This window comes from Molothrus aeneus, chromosome Z, assembly GCF_037042795.1.
Source record: "Molothrus aeneus isolate 106 chromosome Z, BPBGC_Maene_1.0, whole genome shotgun sequence".
NCBI lineage: Eukaryota > Metazoa > Chordata > Aves > Passeriformes > Icteridae > Molothrus > Molothrus aeneus.
In genome coordinates this window covers 2,640,807-2,666,813 of record NC_089680.1, presented here as the reverse complement: position 1 = coordinate 2,666,813, position 26,007 = coordinate 2,640,807, and the positions used below count along the sequence as shown (strand labels likewise).

Here is a 26,007-nt window from a genome sequence, read left to right as displayed (position 1 = left end):
ATATATCAGCATTCATCGCTGATCTATAGCTGGCCTCTCCATTCTGAGCCCTTATTAACTGCCTTAAAATACAGATCAGAGATTATTGCTCCTTCTAGAGCATGGATCTCCATGTGTGTGATAGATATGGAGGGAATAGGATGTTGCCAGAGTGCGATGTGGTTTTGTTCCCTGCTGTAACCTTCCGTCTTATTTTTATCTTTTTTTTTTTTCTCTTCCAAATGAAACGTTTCAGGTCATTTAGTTTCAAAGCTCAGCACTTGTAAGTAACGTGGGTGTAAGAAGCTGGTTTGGCTGCAGCCAGCAGGCTGGGATCTGTTCAGGAACAGCCTGGCCCTGCCTCAGTGTGGGTGCTGGGGCCCAAGAGGGGCCTCAGTCCAGCACTTCCAGGGCTTCTTCCCATCATGAGTTGTGGTACCTTGGGGAGATGAGGTTTTATGTGAGGCTGGAGAGAAGCACAGCCATCTCCCCCTGGGACATCACCAGGGCATGGCCTGCCCGTCTCCTTGTGCCAGGACACCCATCCTAGTGGGAGAAGCCCAAGTGGCTCAGGCAAAATAGATCTCAGGAGCTTTGGGATCAGTTTAAAATAATTTAAATAAAACAAGCTGTAAAACTCCAGTGCTGGTGCTGCTGGTTTCCCCTCCCTGGGCCCATCCCAAGATATGCACGTGGCTGGGCCCCCTGTTCTGAAGGAGGGCATCAGTGTGGGTTGTGTCTTTTGTGTGTCTCGTGTGTGGGAGGCCACTGTGAGGAAGAGGAGGAGAGGGATTAATTCCCCAAGGGCTGTTTATGCTTTCAGCTCTTTTCTCAGGCTGAGGAAACCGGGTGTCGCTCACCAACGACATCTGCAGCTCCACCACAGCTGCATGCTTTCGTTCTCTCACTCCACAATTCCTGGAAATCTCTGTTTTCCCTGAGCATGGCTGGTCCATGTGTGTGACAGCTGAACTATCCACAGGATTTAAGACTCCCTGATTGCTGCTCAGACAATGGACCAGAACAACTTCATCATTATTGCCTATTCCAGAAAAGCCACATGTCTATATTTATATGGGCATGAAAGATAGCTCAGCATCAATTTGTCAATAATGTGCATGTTTAGTGGCCACTAAATAATGTGTCATGGGCTTGGGGTTGTCTTTTCAAACTTCTCTGAAGTTGCTCAGAACTAGGGATGCCTAATTTTCCCAGCTCAGAGCCCTCTTATTCCCTTTTGCCTGCTTGCCCCAAAATTTGTGTTGCAAACACCCCAAACGGGGATCTAATGGGCTACTGAGAGGAGCTTAATTGTAACAGGGTGTTTGTAGGAACACAAGACACACTGTATTTATCTACTTTTCTTTCATTGGTTTTGTTTTTATTTTCAGCCTCATCATTTATTTGACATTCACAACAGTGTCAGTAGTTTGTGCAAAAGCAGTTGTACGTTCTGACCCAGAGCTTTACAAAATAAAGCTGCAAAATCAAAAAAAAAAAACAAAAACACAAAACAGATCAACCAAAGAAAGTAAAAATCAAATAGATAGATACTTTTTCTTTAAAAGGAAAAAGTTACAGCTGAAGTAAACCATTTTTTTTTTTTAGCTGGAGGCCCACCAAGAGAAAAACAGTAGAGTTTCTTTTGCTCTGTAAGAGTCTTCAGCATAATTCTGCCCTTGCTGTAACCTCTGCGGCTTGAAGAGCTCCTGTCAGAGTAGAAATCATGTTGAAAATATCTCTCACCAACATTGCAAATAGCAGAGTTTTAAAATGGAAAGGGAGTAATGCAAATCTTGAACCTGCCAAGTGTGCCTCACACACTTGACGCTATGCATATGATTTTAAGCACTAAGTATGAGGGGATGGCTTCCATGTGGAAATTCAAGTAAATCTTTGCAGAATCTGCCTTCACAGGGAAGTGGACCCATGGGTTTTCCTCTTGTTTGTTACAATTTCCAAGATAATTTTGCAGTTTTCTTGTTTACAATAATGAGTTTAATTGCTGCTGTTGAGCCTCAAGTTCTGTGAGTGATTATTTTTCAGGAAAAAGGCATTCTCACCAGGAGGCTGAGTTGCACCATTCATCCATTGAAAGGGGATATTTCACTTGTGTTTTAAATTAAAAATCAATAGAATATGTTCCCTTAGTAATTTTGCATTTATAGAAGTATTTCCACTGTTTTTAGAGTAGGGAAACCAAACAAAACTTGTTTACTGTGCATGAAATCTAAATGCAAATTTGGCTCAAGTATAGGAAGATTTTATAAAGGTTCCTTACTCTTACGAAGTCATTGTTGTTATTCACTGCATAAATAAAGAGCTGCAACCAGTGGTTATGAATGGGCTGCTAAACTAATTTTTTTTCCTGTTTATTTTCTGCTCCCTTCCAGGTTTATGACAGGCCACAAAAACATTCTGCTCTGCACTATGATCCAGGCCTCCAACAAGACTTCACCAGTGACACCTTAAAATCAAAACACCAGCAGAAAAGTAGCAACCAGCACCACCTTGACTGGTCAGCAAGCTCCGACACTGGACCCGCTCCTCAGAGCTGCTTCATCAGCACAGAGCCCAGCAGAGAAGCAATTAGTGCCACCAAGGTCTCTGCTCTGGAGCCAGGAGTCTCCTACAGCAAATCCCAGGCCAAGAAGTCCTGCAGCAGCAGCAGCAGCAGCAGCAGCAGCAGCAGCAGCAACAGCAGCAGCAGCAGCTCGTGGGGGCAGCTGTCGGTCAGTAGTAAAGAGCTGGCAATTTGCAGCACAGTCCCATCACCCAACAGCATCAGCACAGCCACCCAGCCCAGCAGTGCCTCCGAGTGCAATGGGCTCTTGCCTCTTGGAGATCAAGAGGGAGCTGTGCAGCTGGAGGCCCCTGATCAGCCCGCTGGAAGTACAAAGAAGAAGTCCAGCAAGAAGGACTTGATGAGCCAAACCATGCAAACCACAGATATGGAGTGGGTAAAGAGTGCTCAGAAAGCGTTTGACAGCAAATCCCATGACAGCATGGAAGGGAAAAAGGAGTCTTACTCGATGGACAGCATGTTGGATATGTCACCCTCGAAGCAGAATCCCGTTTCTGCCGTCACTTGTGAAAGTGACACCAATCACGTACGAATTACTATCCCAATAAAGTCTCCGACAACAGATGCGTCGGGCCACAAAAGGAAAAAGAGGCAATCCATTAAATCCTCCATAGAGAAAACTATCCAGGAGAAAAGCCTGCCTTCTGTGCTTGCTTTGAGCAGTGAAATGGCAAACAGGACCAGCTCTCAACCAGAGGGGAGTAAAAAAGATGTTCGAGCCACAAAGCCAGGGAAAGTGATTGAAAATGAGTCCCCCTTAGTAGCAATTGACAGCGGTGTGTTCACAGACAAAGCGTCCCCCAACAATGCTGCCCGACTCAGAAAACCTCTACCTGTGACATCCACTCTCCTACCCACCAATCTTTCCACAGCTGGCAAGTTACCTGACATCCAGCACCCCAAACATGCAGCTAAGCGTCGGTGGACCTGCAGCAAACCTAAATCTATTATTCGGGAAACCTCCCTGACGACATCTGAGAAGCTGATGGTGGAGCCTCCTTCAGCCTATCCCATCACACCATCCAGCCCTCTGTATACCAATACAGACAGTCTTACTGTGATCACACCTGTCAAGAAAAAAAGAGGACGACCAAAGAAACAGCCTTTGCTCACTGTTGAAACCATTCACGAGGGGACCTCCACCAGCCCAGTGAGCCCAATCAATCGTGAATTTCCAGGAACAAAGAAAAGGAAGAGGAGAAGGAATCTGGCCAAGTTTGCCCAGATGGTTCCAGGAGAGGACAAGTCCATCAGCGAACTCAAATTTCACAAAAAGGTCGGGAAACTTGGGGTCTTGGATAAGAAGACCATCAAGACCATTAATAAAATGAAAACCCTCAAGAGGAAGAACATTCTCAATCAGATCTTGTCCTCCTGCTCCAGCAGCATAGCTCTGAAAGCAAAAGTCCAGCCACCATCTAGTGCTGGGCCGACCACCATTGATGCCAGGCTAGGGAAGCAGATCAATGTCAGCAAGAGGGGGACTATCTACATTGGTAAAAAACGGGGCAGAAAGCCAAGAGCAGAGCTGCAGCCTCAGCCAGAAGAACCTAAGACAGCCATCAAGCACTCAAGGCCTGTTTCCAGCCAGCCAGAAAACCCAGCAGTGCCTTCCAACCTGCAGTCACTTGTGGCATCGTCACCAGCAGCTATTCATCCGCTTTCAACACAATTAGTGGGGATCAACGGCAACCTCAGCCCTGCAAGCACTGAAACTAATTTTTCAGAGTTAAAAACTATGCCAAATCTTCAACCTATCAGTGCTCTTCCTACAAAAACCCAGAAAGGAATGCACAGTGGAACTTGGAAGCTGTCTCCGCCCAGGCTAATGGCTAATTCACCTTCTCACCTCTGTGAAATAGGTTCTCTGAAAGAAGTCACGCTGTCACCAGTGAGTGAGTCTCACAGTGAGGAAACCATCCCGAGCGACAGTGGGATAGGTACAGACAACAACAGTACCTCTGACCAAGCCGAGAAAAGCTCAGAATCCCGCCGGAGATACTCCTTCGATTTCTGCACCCTGGACAATCCAGAGGCTATCCCATCTGACACCAGCACAAAGAACAGGCATGGTCACCGGCAGAAGCATCTCATTGTGGATAACTTTCTCTCTCACGAAAGTATTAAAAAGCCAAAGCACAAGAGGAAAAGGAAAAGCCTGCAGAACAGAGATGACCTCCAGTTTCTGGCAGACCTTGAGGAACTCATCAATAAGTTTCAAGTGTTCAGGATTTCCCATAGAAGTTATACATTTTATCATGAAAATCCATATCCCAGCATCTTCAGGATTAATTTTGATCACTACTACCCTGTGCCATATATCCAGTATGACCCATTGCTCTATCTTCGCAGGACCTCTGATATGAAGTCTAAGAAGAAGCGTGGTAGACCTGCCAAAACCAATGACACCATGACAAAGGTGCCTTTTTTACAAGGGTTCGGTTACCCTATTCCCAGTGGGAGTTACTATGCACCCTATGGAATGCCTTACACATCAATGCCTATGATGAATCTTGGTTACTACGGTCAGTATCCAGCTCCTTTGTACCTGTCTCACACGCTTGGAGCGGCTTCCCCATTTATGAGACCTACCGTGCCCCCACCCCAATTCCATGCAAGCTCTCACATGAAGATGTCCACCACTGCCAAACACAAAGCAAAACACGGAGTGCACCTGCAAACCCCTGTGGGAATGGGCCTTGGAGACATGCAGTCCTCCTTGGCTCCTCCGAAGGTTGGAGGAACAAGCCTTTCAAGTGGCCGACTTCACAAGAGGAAACACAAACATAAGCACAAGCATAAGGATGAGCGGATACTGGGGACTCACGAAGATCTGAGCGGTCTCTTTGCTAGCAAGTCCACTGGCTTCTCCAGCCACACCATCAACGAGAGGCTGAGTGGCTCAGACAAAGACCTGTCCTTGCTCAACGAGAAGAGCAAGCACAAGGAGAAGCAGAAGCACCAGCATTGTGAAACCGGGCACAAAGGCTCAAAGAGTAACTTTGAAGTGGATACGCTGTCTACGCTATCACTTTCTGATGCCCAGCAGTGGTCACAGAGTAAAGATAAAAGCGACTCAAGCAGTGATCCCATTGACTCTTGCACAAAGAGATACTCTGGTAATACTGAGAGTAATGGAAGGTCAGAGTCCCTGGACATGTTCGGTGAAATAAATTCCTCAAGTGAGAAGCGGGACAATGATGCAAGTGGGAATAAAAGAAGAAGCTTTGAAGGCTTTGGAACTTACAGGGAAAAGGACATTCAGCCCTTCAAGACAAATAGGAAGGACAGAAGTACTTTTGATTCTTCAGCCTCTTCAGGTAAGCTTTGTTTTATTCTATTTTACTTTGACTATTTGCTGCACTTGAATTTCAATGCTAAGCAAAGAGGGACTCACCATTTACAGCAAATACATTTATGAGATAATAACTTTTCTTGCTTTTGTAACTGACTATCATTCTTCATCCAAACTTAGGGGAGATCAACAAGAAAGTTGGCCACAACTTAAGCCCAAAGTTTTACAAGTCTTCTAGTTGTTACACAGCACTTTTATAGATATTTGTCCTGCCTTGACTTATCTCTCTTGTTGCACTTCTTCCTAAAATCTGACCATTACATTTTGCAACAGCAGCAATTGTAATACCTGCTGGCAAGGTGGTCATCCTTCTAATCAGTGTCTAATATCACAGGATCAAAGTCACTGTCCAGCATCTGGGAGAAGAGCAGAGTCTCTGCTCTGGCCCTTAAAGTGACCAAAACCCATTTGTTGCTGGGTTGGACCAGACAGGTGGGAAGGTGTGAAGCTGTGTCTGCGTCCCATGAATGTGTTCTACTGCTGATCCAGAGGCATCCACCATGGTGATGGCTGGGCTGAATATTTAGAGATCCTGAGTACAGTTCTAATGTAAATCTGTCACTTCCAGTCCACAGGTGTAATGTAAAGTAAATATCCTGAGCACTGAGGGCTGTGGGAAGGGACTGGTGTCATGGAAACAAACCCTCTCCAATGTACTCTGAAGAGTTTTAGGTCTCATGACTTGGAAATATAAGCTGGGTAGATGAAGAGGGAGGAAGCTCCTTTCAGCTGCTAAGGACATCTGTTCCTCTCCTGCAGAGTGGGGAAAAAGGGAATCTGAATCTTGCCTGAGAGAGTGAATTGTACTTTACAATAGGGAGCTGCTTTTGTGATGACACAGAGGCAGGTGTTTTGGTGCATTACAAATGAATTTAGCTTGGGAGCAAGCCCAGTGCTTCTACACCATCAGATATTTATCACAAAGCAGATTTCACACTTAGCTGTGGAGAGGGGTGAGCTTTTCTGAATCAATCAGTGGTGGATGAGATTCTGATGTGCTAAAAAAAGGGCTTCAAAGAAAAGTAGCTGATAGCCTTCAAAATTAAAAGAAAATTAACTGAGAACACAGGAGTAGAGAATTTGTACAACTTGCCAATGTAAGGATGTAAAGTTTTTTACTGACTTGTAACTGATCGAGTTCCAAAGACAGCTCATGCTTAAGCCACCTAAACATTTCCAATTCCTTCACCAAGACCAGAATATGAAATACAGTCCTGAAAAATGGTCTGAAATAACAGATTACCCCAAGAAACATTCCCATTCATGATATCATATTATATTAGACCAGTTGTGACATCAAAAAATGATACATCTAAAAATATAGGAAAAGAGATTTAAATAAGTCTCTGAACATCAGAGTTGCAACATGCCTGACAAGGAACAAAGATATTCTCCACCAAGTGCTGCAGTGGCTATTTCATTAAGGAAGCTGGGTCCTGGTACATAGGATTAAAAGGCTTCAAAGTGTTTAACAAGCTTATTTTTCAATTTTTTTTTTAATGGAAGTTCACATTTTTCACAGTTTGTTAACAGCCTTTGCATTTGTAGCCTTTTTGCTCTTTGAACAGAAGATGTTTGCTAAATCTGCTAAATTTTCAATATATTTCACTAAGGCATAGCAAACTGTCAAAATTCCCAACAGTGTTGAACTCAAATTAGTTTCCAAAGTAGGGGCATGATCCCCACCAGGCTGATTTGAAGATGGAATTAGTAAAGAAAAAGTCGATTTGATGTTATTTTCCTTCCGTTTATTCCCCGTGACAATAAAAGTATAAGATGGAGGGCTAAAACTTGTCATGGGGATGCCATAAGAATTGCAGTTTAAACTTTTTAAACTAGCTCTTGTGTAAACTGAAATTAGCATTTTTATTTATTTTTTGTTCTTCATGCTTACAGCCGCGCAGCATTCCCCATGACCTAATCCATCACCTCTCAGATTATTAATCAATTTCTTCATTGTCATGCTATTATTTAGATGGAAAAATCATCAGCAGTTAGCTAAGCAGAGCCAGATAACCAGAGCCATACCTTGCACTACAAGGAAAAATACTAAAACTAAACAGCTCTGCCAAGAAAGGCCTGGAGCCAAGACTGCTCATTAAAGCCTAGAAACATCTGTCTGCTTATGAGTGCCTAAGATCTCAGCGCAGCTTTTTTTTCCTCTCTGCCTTTGACCTTCACTGGGATTCCCAGCAGAGGTCTGCACTTGAGTCTAGCCATAACTATTTAACCAGTTCCCACAGAGGGAGGATTGCTCTCTTCCATGATAACCTTCACCTTCTTGCTCCTAACTCACCTTGCATTTCCCTGAGGAGATTGACTAATCAGAGAAATATAAGGAAAAAGAAAAACAAGAAAGCCCTACGAGGACATATATGTCCATCCTAGGAGGCAACTTCCATAGCCTGATTGCTCTTTCCTTTCAGTATTTGTCATCTTTCACAAGTTAAAAATAATACATAACAGAGATAAGAGGAGACATCCTGAATATTCTGATGAAAGCTGAAATTAGATTTATATCACAATTTCAGTGTTATCTCTACTACACATTGTGGTGTGCTCAGTAGTGCCATTTGCAACTTCATTGCATTCTTCTGGAGATAATATACATATCAAAACCTACCCACACTCAGTGGATATATCTGTGATGAGAGGGATGAGAGAACCACTTATGTTTTTTTGGGTTATTCAGACACTGCAATTTATTTCAGTGTGGTGTGCAGCTGCAGGTACCATTGTGTTGTTGTTAATTTATGTTTTTGTCTCTGTTGTGACAGCTCTTAGCCATTTCTGAGAAGTTTGGTGTTCCTTGGTGATAAATAGTGGCCCTGCTTATGGTAGAAAACAGTCCCGTTGCACAGTCTTTAAGCCTAGGTATGATTTTACTCTCTAGAAAGATATAGGCCATAAAGGGAAGAGCTGTCCTTCATATCTTTGGGAGAAGCTGATTGCAGTCCTGGCTCAAGAAGGGTGCTTGGCACAGGTTTCCCAGAGAAATTACGGATGTCCCATTCCTGGAATTGTTCATGGACTTGGTTGAAGTTTCAGTACCGTTGCTAGTGGAAGGTGTCCCAGCTCAGCCCAGGAGGTTTGGAAATTGATGACCTTTAAAGGTCCCTTCCAACCAAGCTATTCCATGATTCTGTGATTTGATGTGGAAATCTGTGCCTGAAGTGAGCAGACCCATTAAGGGAGTGTCACCAGTTACTTTGGTTGGTCACAACAAAAGTCCATTTATTGTCCTGCACCAGCCTGGACTATCACTGGCCATTCTTTAGTGGAGACCTTGTGAGATTTGAGCCAATGTACATCTTTTGGGACCATTTTGGGCTAAATGTGCAGCGGCTAATTTCCCAGTGGCCTGTTCCACACCATTGTTCTGGAGAAGCTGGTGTTCCTCCTTCCTTCATAATAACAAGCTAACAACTCTTCCCATCCACTCCTCATGTACTGCTGCATCCTGGTGCCTTTTTCTGAAATTGTTATTTTTGCTAGATTTCTTGTGCTCATCCAACCCTCCTGCATTTAGAAAGACTAATTAATCAAAACTAATTTAACAGTGCTTTTCTATTTAGCTGAAGACTATTCCAGTGGCATTAGCCTGGTCTACAGGCAGGAATACAGCAGAAAGTATTTCTGGTCCTGCCTTGCCGCAGACACTTGGGCACATCCTAGACTGAGCTGTCAAGCTGTGTGCACCAAGCATGGGCTCAGTTGACTCCTTCCTTCCCACAGTCAGAGGTACACCTCAACACACTTGCAAAGCAGCCTTGGAGTCCCTCTGGCACTGTGTGACCTGAGGCACTCTGCACAGCTGGTTGGCTGAGCCTTTCATCTGCTTTTCAGGAGTTACTGAAGCCCCAGGTGAGGGACCCAGGGAGAGGTCACAGATTGGTGCTGCACCTGGGCTGGGGAGACCGAGAGTAGAGCGGTTTTAAAGAGGCCCTTGTGGCAAACTCCACATCTCCTTGTCATGTGTCTGCCTGTTTCCTGATGCTGGAGAAAGACTTCCACTGCTGATGAGCAGCCTCAATGCCATAGCTCGTCCCACAGAAAAAAAGCAAGATTGATTGTTCCTTACTTTTTTTCCTTAGGTGAAATAATGAGGAAAAGCACATTTAACCTTTAAAGATGCACAAATAAAATGGCAATTTGCATGTAAAACCTGTCAGATTATGTCCTCGTTACAACCACTGCAGGCCAGGATGTAGCTGGAGGTGAAGCAGAGGTTGAGAGTTGCTGTATGCAGGGCTACATTTCTGATTTTCTTTGTCGTGAGACTAATCAAGGTCTGTGCTACTTTACTGTCACACTGTTTATGCCTCCTTGTTTTTTTTTTTTTAAATAATGATTATGTGAACAAAGATTGCCTTGCTTGCGTGTTGGGTATCATGGCTCAAAGATCAGGAAGTGCATTGGTTTTATCAGATACAGCACAGACACCACGCACAGTATATTTACAGGAATAAAAAGGTAATCATATGCAGCTATTAGGAAAGCAGTAATCATCAGTCTCTGAATGCTGGATAGCTAGCATGAAAAACACGCTTTATAAATTAATGCTTAACTTACCTACAAGCCTCCCAAGCTTTCCCCCCTCAATGTCCAGCAGTGCTACTTAGCTGAATTTCTTCTGACTTGAATTTCTGGCTTGACCTTTCCTCCTTATTTGTTTTGTACAGCGCTGGTTTTACTCTTGAAGGAATCAGTATCAGCTTTAGCCCTGATCAGTCACAGTTTTACACTGAGAAGGGATCAGTATCTCAGTAGTGGATAAGCATATTTGTTCTAAATGTATGTGGCAGATGTACGTAAACAGTGTTAGCCAATTGCCTTATTAAACTTTGCTGATTTTTCGTATGATAATACTTTCCACAAATAATTTATAATTTTACATAGGCCTGGAATCACAATGTTGGTTCATTATTCTCCATTGAATTCACTATTTCAGTGAAAATGGAAACAGTAGGACCATGCAGTTTGACCCACTGTTTTGGGTCCCTTATGGCAAGAAGGGTGTTGAGGTGCTGGAGCATGTCCAGAGAAAGGCAACAGACCTGGAGAAGTGTCTGGAGCACAAGTTTGATGAGGAAGGGCTGAGGGAGATGGGGAAAAGGTCCTCAGCCTGGAGAAAAGGAGACTCAGGGGGGACCTTGTGGCTCTGCACAGCTCCTGACAGGAGGGGCAGCAGGTGGGGGTCATTCTCCTCTCAGGTGACAAACAATAGGAAAAGAGGAAACGGCCTCAAGTTGCTTCAGAGGATGTTTAGATTGGATATTATGGAAGACTTCTTCACTAAAAATGTTTTTAAGAATTGGACCAGGCTGCCCAGTGAAGTGATGGAGTCATTGTCCCTGGAAGTGTCTAAAAACATGTAAAAGTGGTGATTTAGTGATGGGCCTTGTCAGTGCTGGGGGAATTGTTGGACCTGGTGATCTTAGAGGCCTTCTCCAACTTTAATGCTTCTGTGTTTCTGCAAACATCATGTGTGATGAACATTCTCCCACCTGACCAGCTCAAAGACATAAAATGAATGCCTGTTTCTGGCTGGGTCTTGCATATATACCTGTGGATGAACCTTTGCACACTGAAACGAGAGGAGACGTGAATATTGGGTGATGCAGGAAGTTGAATAGATATCCAGAAAACCACACCTGGCTTTCTTCAGTAGCAAAGATCTGACTCAACAGGACCTGTGTTTTGTAGGGCACTGAGTGCATAAATTCAGAGACAGACTGGTGTATGGTCTAGGATTTTCAGGCCCATCTTCCATATCTTAGTTTTCTCGTGTAACTGCAGGAAAAAATCTCCTAATTGCAGTTAACCTCAGTGTTTGAGTGGGTGAAGGGGATAAAAGCAGTTTCCTGCCACACAGCGCCTCAGTGAGCTCTGATACTCACCAGTGCCCAGAGAATGCAGTGTTAGACCCCTGGCAGTGCTTGCAGTGGATGGGAGAAGAGCCAGGTAAGAACTTCACTGACTGAGGGTGTGTGGGCTATTCATCACCCTCCCTTTCCCCAGCTCTGCCTCTGCTGGGGTTTCCTCACACACCCCAGGCTCCTACATAGCTTCCAGCAGCTGAAAAACTTTTCCAAGCCCCAGTTTTAGTAGGGTTTTTTCCCTCCCACTGTGTCCTGTGATGAGGGACAAGTACCGTACAGTTACAGGGTGAGTGTTTGTGCCATCTGGCCCATAAAAGTTACCATCAGAGCTTTAAAAAAAAAAAAAACCACCATTATTTGTAAATACAGTTACATTCATCCAAACAGCTGTTTAGGACCCTGAATGTTTAGGAAACCAAACAAACCAAGCAAGCCTGAACTACTGAAACAACTTCCAGAAGCATTATCTGCCCCTTTAGAATAAATGTCCTTGTTTTCCACTCAGTTTTCTATCAGTCCTGTGGAGAGATGAGCAAGCCAGCATGACTGTTGCTCCTCTCTGCCTGTGGTGTATCCTACAGGGGCATGCTGCTGATGGGGAAAGTGAAGCTGAGCTTTCCATGAAAGTGTTTTGACTAAGGCAATTTAAATACAGTGAGTTTTGTCTTTGTTGTTGTTGTTTTAAGGCTACCTCTTGATTTACTGTGTTGCTTCCAATGTCTGCACTGACCAAGGAGAGAAGAAACAGGAGGGAAGCTGGAGTGGGAGAGGAAGCAGGACTATTTATCACCTAACCTAACTTTTATTTCCTCTCCTAATGACTGTATGTTTATTGCACTGCCTGAGGCTCAGTACAAAGTCCTTTAGACCAGCGATGAATTAATCAAATTAAATTCTGTGACCCTTTTGCTTTTTGGGAGTGTTGCAAGCCTCCCAGCACCCTGCCTAATTTCTGCTTCTTAACTTTGCTCTCTGTCCAGCAGTCAAGCAGTTCTCCCTTCACAACTTGGCGTCTCCCTGCTATTTATCTTCACTCTGGCCAATGCCAGAACGTCTTGTTTGAAGTTTTTATTCAGACCACTGCTAGTTTATGAAGCTGTGCAGATTCTACATTGGGTGTGCAGCTGCTTCACGTCAGACACAATTGGCCTCTGCTGGGCTCTTGGCTTTAAAAGGCGATAAAGAACCAGGGCCAGATTCTCATCTCGGCCCAGCATAAATCTCCCCACTGAAACTGGGGAGGTTGGACTTCAGGAGTGGAGTATCCACTGAGGCAAAAGGACAGTGTGGGGCTGGAAAGTTCCATCCACAGCTTCAGTGGCACGCCAAAGCAGGACACTGGGCATGCCAGGGTCATTCTGTCTGTGTTCAACCTGCCAGGTGCTGAAAATAGCCTTGGTTCAACACTTATAAGATTTTCTCAGCTTGGAGAGAGTGGGTCTGTTGAGATTTTGATGGTGCCAGCCTGGGTACTTGTGTAAGTGGCAGTTTAAGAAGAGTGAGAGGGAAGCCTGTTTGCTTTAGCTCTGGACTGTACACAATGCTATTTCTCGGCACTGATAGTGTAGGTGGAAGGCAAGAGGTCTGTTTGGATGCATGGAGGAGGTAAAACAGAGACATGGCTGCACCTTTGCTTCAAACCTGCTGATCAGTGTGACTCAAAGCTGGCCATAGGAAAATCTGATCAATCAAATCACTGACAAATCAAATCAATCAAATCACTGACATAAGGCATCTGCCAGTGAGAGGGATCCTGATGCACTCAGAGCAACCTGCATCCTGACCTACGCAGCTGCAAAACTGAGCTGGGGTCTGACCTCCAGGACATGATCTGAGGCTGCTTCTCCATTCCCACTGTCTTCCAGGAGTTTTGTATCCATGTGTCACAGCAAGAGAAAACTTGAAAGGGCTCAGTCTGCATGATTGCAATAATGATGTTGAACAGCAAAAGGAGAAAGAATGTCCTGTTTTAAGGTCTCAACAAGAAGGAAGTCAGAATAATTCCCCTGTAGATAAAGGGCTGTGGTGGAGGCATGGGAAACAAAAGATTTGACTGTCAAGGGAGGAGTTTTTACACAACCTCAATGACTTGAAAAGACCCAAGGACTCATAATAAGAATCATTAGTGATTTGTCATTGAAAACATGCACCTGGGCATAGATCCCCATAGGCTTTTGCAGCTGCACTGAGTCTGACCGAGCTCTCTCATGGCGCAGTGCAGCCTTCAGGAGGCTTCAGGACTATGTGCAGAGTTAACTGTCAAGCAAGGGCAGGACTGGATGGCTCCAAGGGATTTGCTAATGAGCTATCAAGCTGTGGGTCACTGGTTGAAATTTAATCTGTAAGAACAGTGACAGAAAATCAAATCAAAGTGCTGACGTCAGAGTGATGCTGGAGCGGCAGCGAAAGCGTTGCTTGTGCCTTATGCAGCACACAGAGGCAGCTCAAATGAACTCAGAGAAAATTGTGAGGAGCTTGTTGGGATCCCAACTGCAAAATACAGCTCAGCAAATTTGAGTTATACCAAGTAACTCACTTGTCTTAGTGCAGTTGCTTGTGAGTGACAACAGACTATCTCTTCAGAGAATCTGACCCAAACTCAGCCTTACACAGAACAGAAAATACACTTGTGAAGACACCTGGGTAGAGTTTGCTCAGCAAAGAGTGCCACAGAATGTGAGTCAGCAATGCACCACAAAGCTCAGTAGCTTGTGGTACTGCTGATGGAGTTTTTATTGTGATTAGGTCCTACATTGAGGTCAGTAGTAATAACATTCCCATCCCCATCTCATGGGGAAACTTGGTGGTTTCACCATAGCTTTCTCTGGGCTGGGGAGGGCCCACACTACTGCAGGCTATTAAACCAGCTCTTGTGGTTTTCACAGTTACCAGAGGGAGAGCTGAGGAAGGAAGGGATGCCCTCAGCTGTGGTAGAGGTACTGGGTATGTGGGTCAGCCTGTTGGCTCAGGAAGGCTTATTCTGGTGCTTTATACCCCTCTGGTCTTGTCCTCTTCACTGATTTTTTTGAGGGAATTCAGTCCCAGGCAGCTGAGCTGAGGATACAGAATTTCTCCAGATGGCATAGTCTTGCCATTACAGCTCTGTGTCTCTGGCCTTCCCCGCCTCCACTGTAGGCAGGAAAGGGAGCAATAGTCAGCATTGTTTTTTGTGCCAGCTATGATTAGTTGGCATAAAGAGCACTTAAGTAAGTTGACACAGCCTTTGAGTTGCTTGGTTTGCTAAAAAAAGGAAAGGAAAAAAAAATCCCTGGACTACTACAGGGTGTCTTTGCTGCCTGAAGTCTCATCTGCACCAGTAAAAACCAGGGACGAGGTCAGTTGCAGAAACTTTGTCATCCAGATATTTATTTAATTTTTATTTAAAAAAAAAAGTCTAGGAGAGCAACAAGTTTTTAAAAAAATAGTTAAATCCCAAATTCATGCAGATTTCCTGTTTTGCTTCTTAACAAAACCTCAAAACCACTTTGAACAACTTTCCCACCTCAGCTGAGGGTGGAGTTGTGTACGCCCTACACGTGGCCTCCAGAAATGCACCCAGGGAGAGCAGCACACCTCCTCTGGCACGGTGGGGCTGGGTTTACTGCTCACAGGGCAGCCAATATCTGTACCTGTGCTTGGCTGCCCACAGGAGCTCCTGACTCAGCCAGTTACGCTGGAAAACTTTAACTTTCCTATTTCCAGCAGGGCAGACAAAACAGTGGAGATGTGTCAGGCAAAAGCTGGAAGCAGTTGATAAAGGGATGCCTCTCCGAGATACTAGGCAGATATCAGCTGCTGTCAGTGCACTGCTGTAATTTCATTGATTTGATCTGCTGAGACAACATCTCGGTAAATAAGAAGAGCAGGGAAATATATTGCGCTGAAATTAATGGTTTGCTGCCTGATCTCCTCTTAAATGAATTCATTGCAATCTGAAGCAATGTGTGTGTTTTGCAAACCCAGCATTCCTTGGCTCCTACACTGCATCATGACATTACTTTAGGCGGTGAGGAAGATCTTATTTGTGATATAGTAGTGCAGCCTGGGAACTCTGGATGGAGTTATGGCATTTGGGTGTGTAATTCTAAGTAACAATAAGCAGTGCTTAACATTTCCTCCCACATGAGAAGCGCACCCATTAAAAGTTTAGCCAAGTCAGCTGTGCAAGTTCTTGCACAAAAAGACAAACTGCTAAAGAGCTAATAGGAGCCACTCTTATGTTAAAGAGTGGGTAGAGCATGCATTAACCCAAATTCTCCTTCTCTGCTGCTAATCAGTGAAGACTCTTGCTGAGATCAAAGAAACCCCTAGCAGGTAAAAATGGTAATAAATCAGGCTAAAGCCCAGGTTCAGAACTCATGAGTCGTTTTCTCAGCTCTGTTCCTGAGATACTGCATAGCTTGAAGAAGTCAGTGAATGTGATTTAGACCATTCATGAGTCAACTTAAGTCCCTGTGAGAATGAACTAGAAGTGTCTAAGTCCCAGGGAATGGCTCAGTCTGTTTCATCTGAAGAGGAACCTACCTCCCAGAGAGACTGAATGTTACATGTAAATCTGGACAGTGTGTTTTAGACCTGAGAGGAACTTAAACTCAAAAGCATATGGTTTTGTTTGTGTTCAGTGACTGACAGCCTGTGACATCCATCATGACTCACAAAGTGGATAAGAGACTGCTAATATCTCATAAGGTGTGGAAAAGAGCCCACCTCATTAAGCCACGGTTTGACCAAACTTTCAGGTGGTATCAAGCTAGCACAAAACACTCTAGCAAGAGAAATTTGGAGCATGTTCATACTCTTTATGTGGTCCAAAGCAGAAAGACAGTCTGTGTCTCTGAACTGCTTGATGCAGGGTGGTTTGTTTTCACACAGCTAAGAGCTGCTAGCAGCTGGAGCTGGCAGATCCACACTGCACGACACTTGGTCCTGATCTCCACTGGACAACATCTCCCTGTAGACCTGGTGCAAAATTCTAAGTATTTCTGGGTTTTTAGGTTTGGGGGTTTGTGTTTTGTTTGTTTGTTTCCTAGTACAGATGCCAAAATGTTTCTTTTTTTTCTGCAGCCATGTGCTTCCTGCGTGCTCTGGGGAGTGACAGGAGGGTTACTGGGGTTTGAGGCTTGAGTGTAGCGCTGCAATATTGCACCAGGTAAAGAGACAAAGCTGTGTGGGGCTTGTCCAGGCTGTGCCTGGAACAGAACCTGCAGCACACAGGTCAGCTTTGCCATGCCCAGCTTTCCTCTCAGATGGAAAAAATCCTCCCTAATGGCCAGCTAATAACTGCAGAGTGTGGAGGGCCTGGGTACCAGGATACAGGAGACATGCCAGACGTGTCAGTCTGGCAGTGTGGAGGCACCAGGCATTCCTAAGGGGCAGCTAAGTCTGGGTCACAGGGAAGGCCTGTTCCCCTGCTAACTCAATTCATGCCATTTATCTGGTAGAGATCTGCAATAGAAGCTTTACAAGCAAAAGACCTCCCTGTTTACTGGGTTGATCTCTCTAGTTTCTGCATCCTGCACTGCTGTTTGTTGAGTGGTTGACCTTAGTGCCTCCACTCCAGCTTTACCTGTCTCCTGGAATAGCTGGGGCAATGGGAAGTGCTGGGGCCAGACTCCCTTGGTCTGGACAGCCCAGATCTCTACGTTTCTATTTTCAGTATAAGTGCTCAAATCATTCCTATCTTGTGCTTCCTCCCACTTATCCCACAACCCAGGTGCTTGCCCTTCAGAGGGGAATTTATATTTTGATTCCCACATAAGCAGGTTTGCTCACTGTTGAGCCTTGAATAAAGCAATTACCCAGCCACACTTGTGAGAATAATACTTCCTAGTGCTTATGCTTGGAGTGGCTGCATGTAACCACATTAAATCATCCCATGAAGGGCCTACAGCTCTCTGTTCTGTTGATGGAGAAACGTGTGAACATCACTTGGGTCCTACTTCAGAGGCATCTGTCACTGCCTTGCCAGTGTGGTTTGCATAGGCACCTGCCCTAAGAGATCTGAGTCATCCTGCTGGAGCCAAGCACCTCTTTTATTTTAGATGTTGCAATGAATAAATTGAGTGCCTAAAGCAGACAGTCTCAGCGTGGTCTCCAGGGTCTCCACGTTCACTGGCTGATAGAATGAGATAAAAGCCCTTGCCCAACTCATAGAGCTGTGGCAAGGTTTTAATTAATTAATGCTGGTAAGGCTTTGAAACACAGGCAATGAAGTGGGGTTTACAAACCAAGTGTACTGTTATGGCTTGATGGCACTTTCTACTTCACTTTCACACCCTATCTGAGCAGAGCACAGGGCGGCTGCATCCTCTGATTCATCATGAATCATGAAGCAGGATACTTAAAATGTGGATGGTATTGATGTATTCACACTAGTTAAAATATTACAGGGAAGAGGGATTAATTCTCACTCCAAGGATGCTGTCCAAAGTGCTGGCAGCTCTCTCCTTTTTATTAACTCTCGGTATTAAACCATCTCTAGTGGAGTCCTCAGTCAGCTCATACTCAATGTTTAAGCAAGATGTGCCAGCTGGAGGTGTGAGACTCCTACTAGGATTTGCAGAGGACCTAATTACTCCCCAGTGACAGTATTGGCTAGCACAGGTTCTCATTCTCAGCACTGTAGTCCCCCAGGTAGCTTTTGGTCTTCCATTTCTCTGGCATGATTGATGTTAATTATAGCCATGCAGTTGCAACAGTGGCAAGACACCCAGGAGAAGCTGATATCCCTGAAGTCCTCCTTGTGCTTAGCATCAGATTAGCACACAAAACTCCTTGGGCTAAGTCCCTTGGCAGGTCACACTGTTTCATCAAATTACAAAGTAGCTCATTAGGTTCCCAGTCATATTCCACCTATATGTAAATTCTTAACGAAAAAACATTATAAACTTACTCACCAAGCACTCTGCCTCCACTGCTATATGAAACACAGGTAAAGGCTACAGGGTAAAGACAGGAGGGTGAGCATCTGCAACTAAACTGTGTAACTGCAGGTGATGTCACTGAACACCCAGGGGATGCTGTCACTCCACTGTCATCAGGAAGAAATGGCCTCAGGAGGAGGTGGCTGAAGGGCCATCCAGATGGCTGGAGTGATCCTACCAGTAGATCTCCCGCACCAAGGACACCTCTTTTCTTGTGTGTAACATGGTTTTCACAGATTTTTTTGCTCCTGACAGTGTGTGAGAGGAATCCCAGCATTGCTGGCTGGCCCTTGTGCATTTGTCCTGGCAAAGTTCTGTCCACCAAACCTGACCCAATAAAAGTCCCTTTTGTAATGACCCTTCACACGGAGGGGTACTCATTTTTCCAACATCTTTTTGTAACTAGAAAGCCTTGTACTTGCTGTAATTATCCCAGAGAAGCTGTGCCTGCCTCTGGATCCCTGGAAATGTCCAAGACTGGGTTGAACAGGGCTTGGAGCAGCCTGGGACACAGTGGAAGGTGTCCCTGGCATGGCAGGGGGTGGCACTGGATGGTCTTTAAGGTCCCTTCCAACCAAAGTCACTCTATGACTCTGTGATTATCATCCTTTTGTCTTATGGCATTCTCAAAGTAGAATTTAAATTTGCCCCCGGGGCAGTGCCTAATTCAGGGAATAAGAGATGTTCTAAAAACCAAGTGAAATTTAAAACTCTCTCAGCTAAAATGACCGCTTTTAGTCCAGTTCAGACAGGAGTGAATGTCACAAGAGTGCATCTCCCAGATGAGAATTTACAAGCCAGTGGAATTTGTGCTCTTGTTACCTATGCTATTAAATATTCTGCCTAATTTGTAGGTAGGTGCTTTTCAGCAGTAAATCTCAGACTAGTTTTACAAGAGAGGTCAGTATCTTTCCCCTCATTTCACAGGTGGATAAACCAAGGTGCAGAGAGGTCTAATGCCAGAAGTTTGGTGTCAGAGAGAGGAACAGCTAATTGCAACAGACTTAAATGCATCATTGTCCACGAGTGTCATCATTCTTACTTATAAGAATTCTTATTGCACCATCAACCAAATTGCTGTGCAGGCATACAAAGACAGGAATAGAGCAGGACTCACCTCTTCCCTACAGATAAGGATGTGCTCTCCAGAGATTTTTTTTTTCCCCCACAGAAATGATGAATGACTTAAAGAAGAGCAGGTGCCATTTCTCCACCTGGGTGATTATGCCCAGAGGCAATAGAAGTAATTTTTAGGAAATGGCTCTCCCCCTATTTACATCAAGCTAGTAGCAATACTTATTTTAACACAATTGCCAAGAGACTTTATTTTTAGATCTCATCCACATCATATCATTCTGAAATTCTTGCTTTGCTCAAAAAAAGTGAAGACATTTCAATGGGAACATGAAATTCACTGGAAGAATTATTGCTGCCTCACAAATATATATTGATAGCCTAAGAAGACAGTGATCCTTTCCTGTAATGAAAAATGCTTCAAATCTATAAAGCATCCCTAATACTTTACTTTAAAAGACAAAATCACAAGTTGGGTTACCTTTCAGTAGGAAGTTTATAGGATTTCTAGCTCTTAAGGGACTCCTTTGGGAGTCTTATTTCATCCAAATGATATTGTTCTCTTGATGGCTATCACATTCCTATAGGAAAATTTGTCAGTGGGGCATAATATTGGTTTAAAAGATCCCAGAAAACAATACAAAATTGAATAGGAAAAAAAAAAAAAAAAAGAAGAAAGGAAATGAAGGCAGAAGATGCAGTTGATAAAATTCACACAAATAAGAAAAATCCAGTTGCCATGAGGAGTGGTCAGCCACATGCATTTCTATATGTCATCTTGGTGTGCTACACTTTTCTATTTTATTTAATTACCATCTTTCAGATGAACTTAATAATTGCTGTACTGCATTTGCCTCATCTGATATTCCATCCAAAGAATATGGAAGAAAAGATATGTAAAAATAAAAAAATGGCATGATGTGTCCATGGAAGGTATCTTTTCCTTCTTCCACTGAATAACAGATTGTTTTTTGTCCTTGTGAATCACTTTTTATATCCCTTTTGTTTTTCTCCCAGCACAATAATAAATACTCTTGCTACCTACACTTTGGAAGCTCGTGGGGTATTTTCTGTCTTTATAATACTTTTGCAAAATCCTTCCCCAGGAAGCAGAAGTTGAAATGTTACCATTTTTTTAAGAACAAAAAACATTAAAGAAGAGAGTCCTCATGGAAACCAACTTGAGAGTTATAGAAATGATACATGAAGTATGAGGCTTAGCAGAGAAAAACTGTGAGCAGGGCTGAGATTTTAATAAGGATGCATCTTCATTTATACTCAGTTAAACCTTGAGAAAAGTACCTTTATATTTCCTGAATGCCTTCAGCGCTTGGTGTTGCCAAAGGAGATGAAGTTTACAAACAAAATTTATTTATAAATGGGCAGCCACATCTCAGGAAGAGAGTGACAATTGTGTAGTGGTGTTCTTAAGTCCCACACACATTTTAGGGTTTGGAAGACTATGCCTAGCACTACAACAGATATCTGGAATTGCTGTGTTGGGATTTTTTGCTTCCCTAATTTATGTTGTTCTAACTAAGATTATATATATATTTATACTGAAGAAATAGTTTTTCCGGACTGACTGCCAAGAAACCCAGAAGAATAATCTACTTTTTTCTCATCAAGAAGCAATATTTTTCAGGCTAAGGAATGACATCCCTTGGGATTTCATATGCTGCTGCTTTTTTGTTTTGTTTTGTTTTTTGTCTTTTTGGCAGAGCTGTTTTATTGCACAATGATAACATATTTATTGGGACTTTTAATTTGCAGCCTTAGAACAGGCCTTTGGTGGCTAGGGGAAGTCATGACCGTGAACAAGATTGCTCTCTGAGAAACAATATCCCATTTTTAACCATAACATCTGGCCAGAATTTGAATGATATCTTGAAGCTCTATCATGAAGAGATTTATGGATCACCTACTAAAGACCAGCACTAAGGTGGTTTTGATAGTTTACAAATCCGGAAGAAATCCTGTTGGACAAGCTTGTGATGGCAATAGTGTCATAAATCTTAATTTCAAATTTCATCAGTTGATATTTTTGGAGACCAAGACACCCTTCCCTTAGCCATGCTACCAGGTTTGAACACATGAATTAACAACACACCATTGACTCCACTTGATTTTCAATTGTCTGTTGATTTTGTCAGTGGAACCGCACTCCTTACTTCAGTGCCCATTTATCCTACACCCTTTCCTCTGAACTAGTAAACTGTTTGGTTTAAAAGGAGAAGAAACCAGGACATGTCTACATGTTACAGTCTCATTCTTCATGAGAATTTTTCGGTGTCACAAAAAGCAATGTGTATCCACAGAGCTTTACACAACCCAATTAATGACCAGTTGACACTGTGCCTCTAATTGTCCGCAACTGGAAGCAAAAAATGCTGCCTATGAGCCAAAGCTGATTAATGCTCTTCGTTGATGCATTTCATTTTTTTTTTTTAAAGGAGCTGAGGGAGAGCCACAAAAGCCTTGAACTTTCACAAGGACTGCCTCTGCTTTAGGGGAATTTTGATCTTGCCTGCTGTTTTGTTTGTTTAAAAAAATGGTGATGTGTAATCTTCAGGAACGTACCTCATCATCCAACCCACAAACTGTTGGCAAAATAATAAACCTACACAGAATGTACTGTTAGATCCTTTTTTTTTTTTTTAACTTCTTCCTTTCAGGGGTGTAAATCACAGCTTTTTGCTTTTGCAAAATAAAGTATAGGCTTTGCACTGGGTAGTTGGCACTGGCTTTTTTCTGGCCAAATGTTCCTTGCTGGCTCCGAAGCAACTGTGGACATTGAGTTGGCTATAGCTTGTCTTTGTACTCATTTGCAAAAATTCAGTCTTCAGAGGCCTCCAAAAAATAATACAGAGTTTATTTATCAAATTGCTATTTAACTCTCTTGTGTGCTGAATTGCAAGTGGTAATTTGACTTCAGTTTTCAGTTTTTTCAATTTGTCTGGCTGAGTTTCATGCACTGTTTACCTCTTCTAGTTTACATAAATGGTATCATCCTGCCATTTAGGTCCAAAAAGTCTGTGCCTTTCTGATTATCTTACACAGTCTGGAGAAGATCCTAAAAATCAAACAGTCCTTTCACTAGATGGTTGCAAAACTAAGTTTCAAATAACACGACTATTATTTGCTAAATATACATTATATTTCCAGAAGTCTTCTCAGCTATGGATTTGTCTTTATGTCTCTTTAATGTAGTAGAGAAACAGGGCTATTGCTGCATCTTTCACTGTTAAGTTGCCCACTATGTATTTCTAAATAATTTTGAACAGAATACTAAATTCTAAATAGTATGGAATGGGAGTGCACCCATGGTCTCTCTCCTTCGACCAGTTTCTGGTTTTGTCTGTCAAACACAATTTTAAGTTTTAATCAGCTGGATGTTCAGCAAGAAATAAGTGATGGTTATTGATGTGTAAGACATTGCAGGTCTTGTGTTAATCTTGGACTTTTCCCTATAGCATCCTTGAACTGCTTTCTTCTGCAGGGCTTCCCTTCCATTGATGCGATGCCATCTTTGGTAACAAGATGGCATCGGTAACATGGTAACAACTCTAACAAAAGGCTGTATAAATGTTTGGAACCCAAAACAGATGTTTTTGGGCAGTTTTCATTCAGTTTGCCAAGTTCAGGCATAAAACAAGATCCTGACCACTTGTGGTTACTGTAGATGGGATGATTTTTTCAAAGGAAGAGTAAGCGTGCTGGGCTCAATGACTTCCTGTCTTCTGGCATCCTACCACATGTCTTCTTTACTATACCATAATGTTTCCCAAGTTTGCTTTTGTTTCATTCTCATAATTGGCTTTGTATATCCACTGACTGATCTGATTTTCCTATCAAGACAAGGCTGTTCACTCCAGATTTTCACTAGTGTAACTGAGAGGAAAATTTGGTCCGTATGCTCTGTAATAAGATATATCATCACTGTCAATATTTTTCTTCTTCCCATCACTCCCCTGCCATATGGCAACTTCACAGGAAAGAAGTGAACTGCATATGTTCTAAGTAGAACTTCTTCATTCCCTGCAAAGTAGAGGTTGGTTTTAATATCATTCAGATTAAAAAATGGAGGAAGCCCATTATCCTTTAGCATGGGATTTTCACCAAATTCTAGCCACAAAAAAGCCAGCCAACCTGTGGAAACTTGTGATCTGAGCTCCTCCTACAGTCACGGGAGGGAGGAAGAAACTTTGAGAGGGTGACTCATCACCTTAAGAGTTGGAGGAAAATTTTATTTCCATGAACACAGTACAAATCTCTTCAGTACCCACTGGTCTTAATGGTGTTAAACTGATGAATTGAGTTGCAGACCCACAGATTTACCTGTCTGTGCTGGTGACTGCAAAGGGGACAGGAGGTGATTGTCCTGAGCTGATGTTGGCCTGTCTCAGGTGTGTTTTGGCTTGTGGCTGGCAACTCTCTCCAAATCACACCCGAGAATGACCCAGTGGGCAGCGAGAGCCAGGGATGGTTCTCAGTCAGCAAGACACAGATGAGGTGATCATGCTTCAGGTAGGAATTTTAATCCTAGTAAAACAAGCCATTCCATTTGTTTTCAGGGGCAGTGTGTGCTGGCCCATTTTATTTACTAATGGCCCAAGAGGTGTAGGCAGTGAAAAAAACAAACCAAAAAACATACAGGGAAATGAAAGATGAACCTGAAAGTTTCTTATTGCCTGACACTGGGGCTTGTGTGCAAGTAGCAGCCCAAGAGAAAGGACCCACTGTTAGTGAGTCTTTTCTTATTTTAAAATTTCAAAAGTTCTTCTTGGTGTTGTTGCTAGAAAGTGACTGACAGTGACTGTGGAAAATAGTATTTGTAAAGAAAGACTTCCAGATCCCACTAAATTGCTTTCTGAAAACAGTCACCTCCTGGTCCGCCTTTGAAGCTGCCACTTGGAAACTGATGTCCAGAGGGTCTGCATCCAGGGAAAAACCCAGTGTCACACAAGTGTTTCTGAAGACTTTCTGAGATCTGCCTGCTGGATTTTAAGACTTGGGACAACTTTGCCTTAAGCCCTCCCACTGTTCACCACAGAGAGCCCAGATGGAGCCACAAGCAGTGCAAAAGGTTTCAGCCACTTTCAACCCCTGCTCTGATACCCAGGGACCATGAGATAAATTCAGATGAATAGCCCTAAGTTTCTTCCAGGGAGTGTGTGGGCATTGCAGACATTTTACTGCCAGGCTACTCATTTTTCTGCACTGATAGTTTCCATGCTATCTGACTGACCAATCTCCCTGATGTGTCGCATCAGTTTTCTTATTAAATATGAAAATAATGAATGTTAGGAATGAGCCTCGAAAGCTCCTCGTCTCCCAGTCTGGGTCTTGGTGCCAAGTGTCTGGCTGGCATCGTCTCCAGGGTTCTGCAAACAACATCTGCATGAGTGTGCAGGCTGTGTCTCTGGTAAAGTTAGGGTAAGTGACTGCCATGATCTGCTGAGCAGTGCTGAGCAGGGCTGCTCTGCCAGGGGGAGGGTTTGCAGCCTGTGGGATACACAGCCAGGCTGTGCCTTTCCCAGGAGAGAAGAAGGGTGCCATCATGTGCAGGAGTGACCCTGGGAAGATTTCCCTTTCCTCACCAGGATTTCTTTGGCCCACAGCGTGCTAATGGCACATCTCTGCTGATGTGATCGCTGCTGTGATGAGCAGAAAGTGGCTGATCTGGAGGCACTGACCCAGCCCAGCAGCTGCCTTGTGGGATGACCTGGAGAGGGACAATGTACTGGAGTTGGGGGATTCTGGAGGATGCACAGGAGGCCCCAACTCCTGACTGACAGCACACCTTGCTGCTGATCTGCTCAGCGTCTGACAAGTCCAGTAACACCCCTGCTAGTGAGAGAAAGGTGCAAGGTGCTCCTGCTGCAGCCATGAATGTGATGTGATGCTGTACAGGAAGGCAGTGCAGGCACTAAACTGGAGCCCTGTGACTCAAGTGCCGCCAGTTCTCTGGAGCATCATGTCACTGCCTAGGAGGAAAAACTTGAGCTGTATAGGGAATTACACTTTGCTCCCTCCCTCCTGGAAACAAGTATATGATATCAGCCATTTTAGCAGAGGCCAGATCCACTTTCCTGCACCCCAGTTTAGTGCAGGCAATATAAAATAAATATTTTAAAGCAGCACATGACTGTTTAATTTTATAAAAAGGCTGAGGTTTTTTGTTTCTCATGCTAACACTTGCTTAAGTTA

The 26,007-nt window shown here is 43.6% G+C and overlaps 1 protein-coding gene across 2 annotated transcripts in view; it reads left to right on the top strand.

The window, feature by feature from the left end:
* The window catches only part of SETBP1 (SET binding protein 1), a 269,840-nt gene that overhangs the window by 184,308 nt on the left and 59,525 nt on the right, over window positions 1-26,007 (top strand). For both annotated transcript variants that reach the window (XM_066568629.1, XM_066568628.1), the window contains one exon: window positions 2,373-5,883. In XM_066568629.1, the coding sequence (XP_066424726.1) occupies window positions 2,373-5,883 (3,511 nt within the window). The remainder of the gene's footprint in view (window positions 1-2,372; window positions 5,884-26,007) is intronic.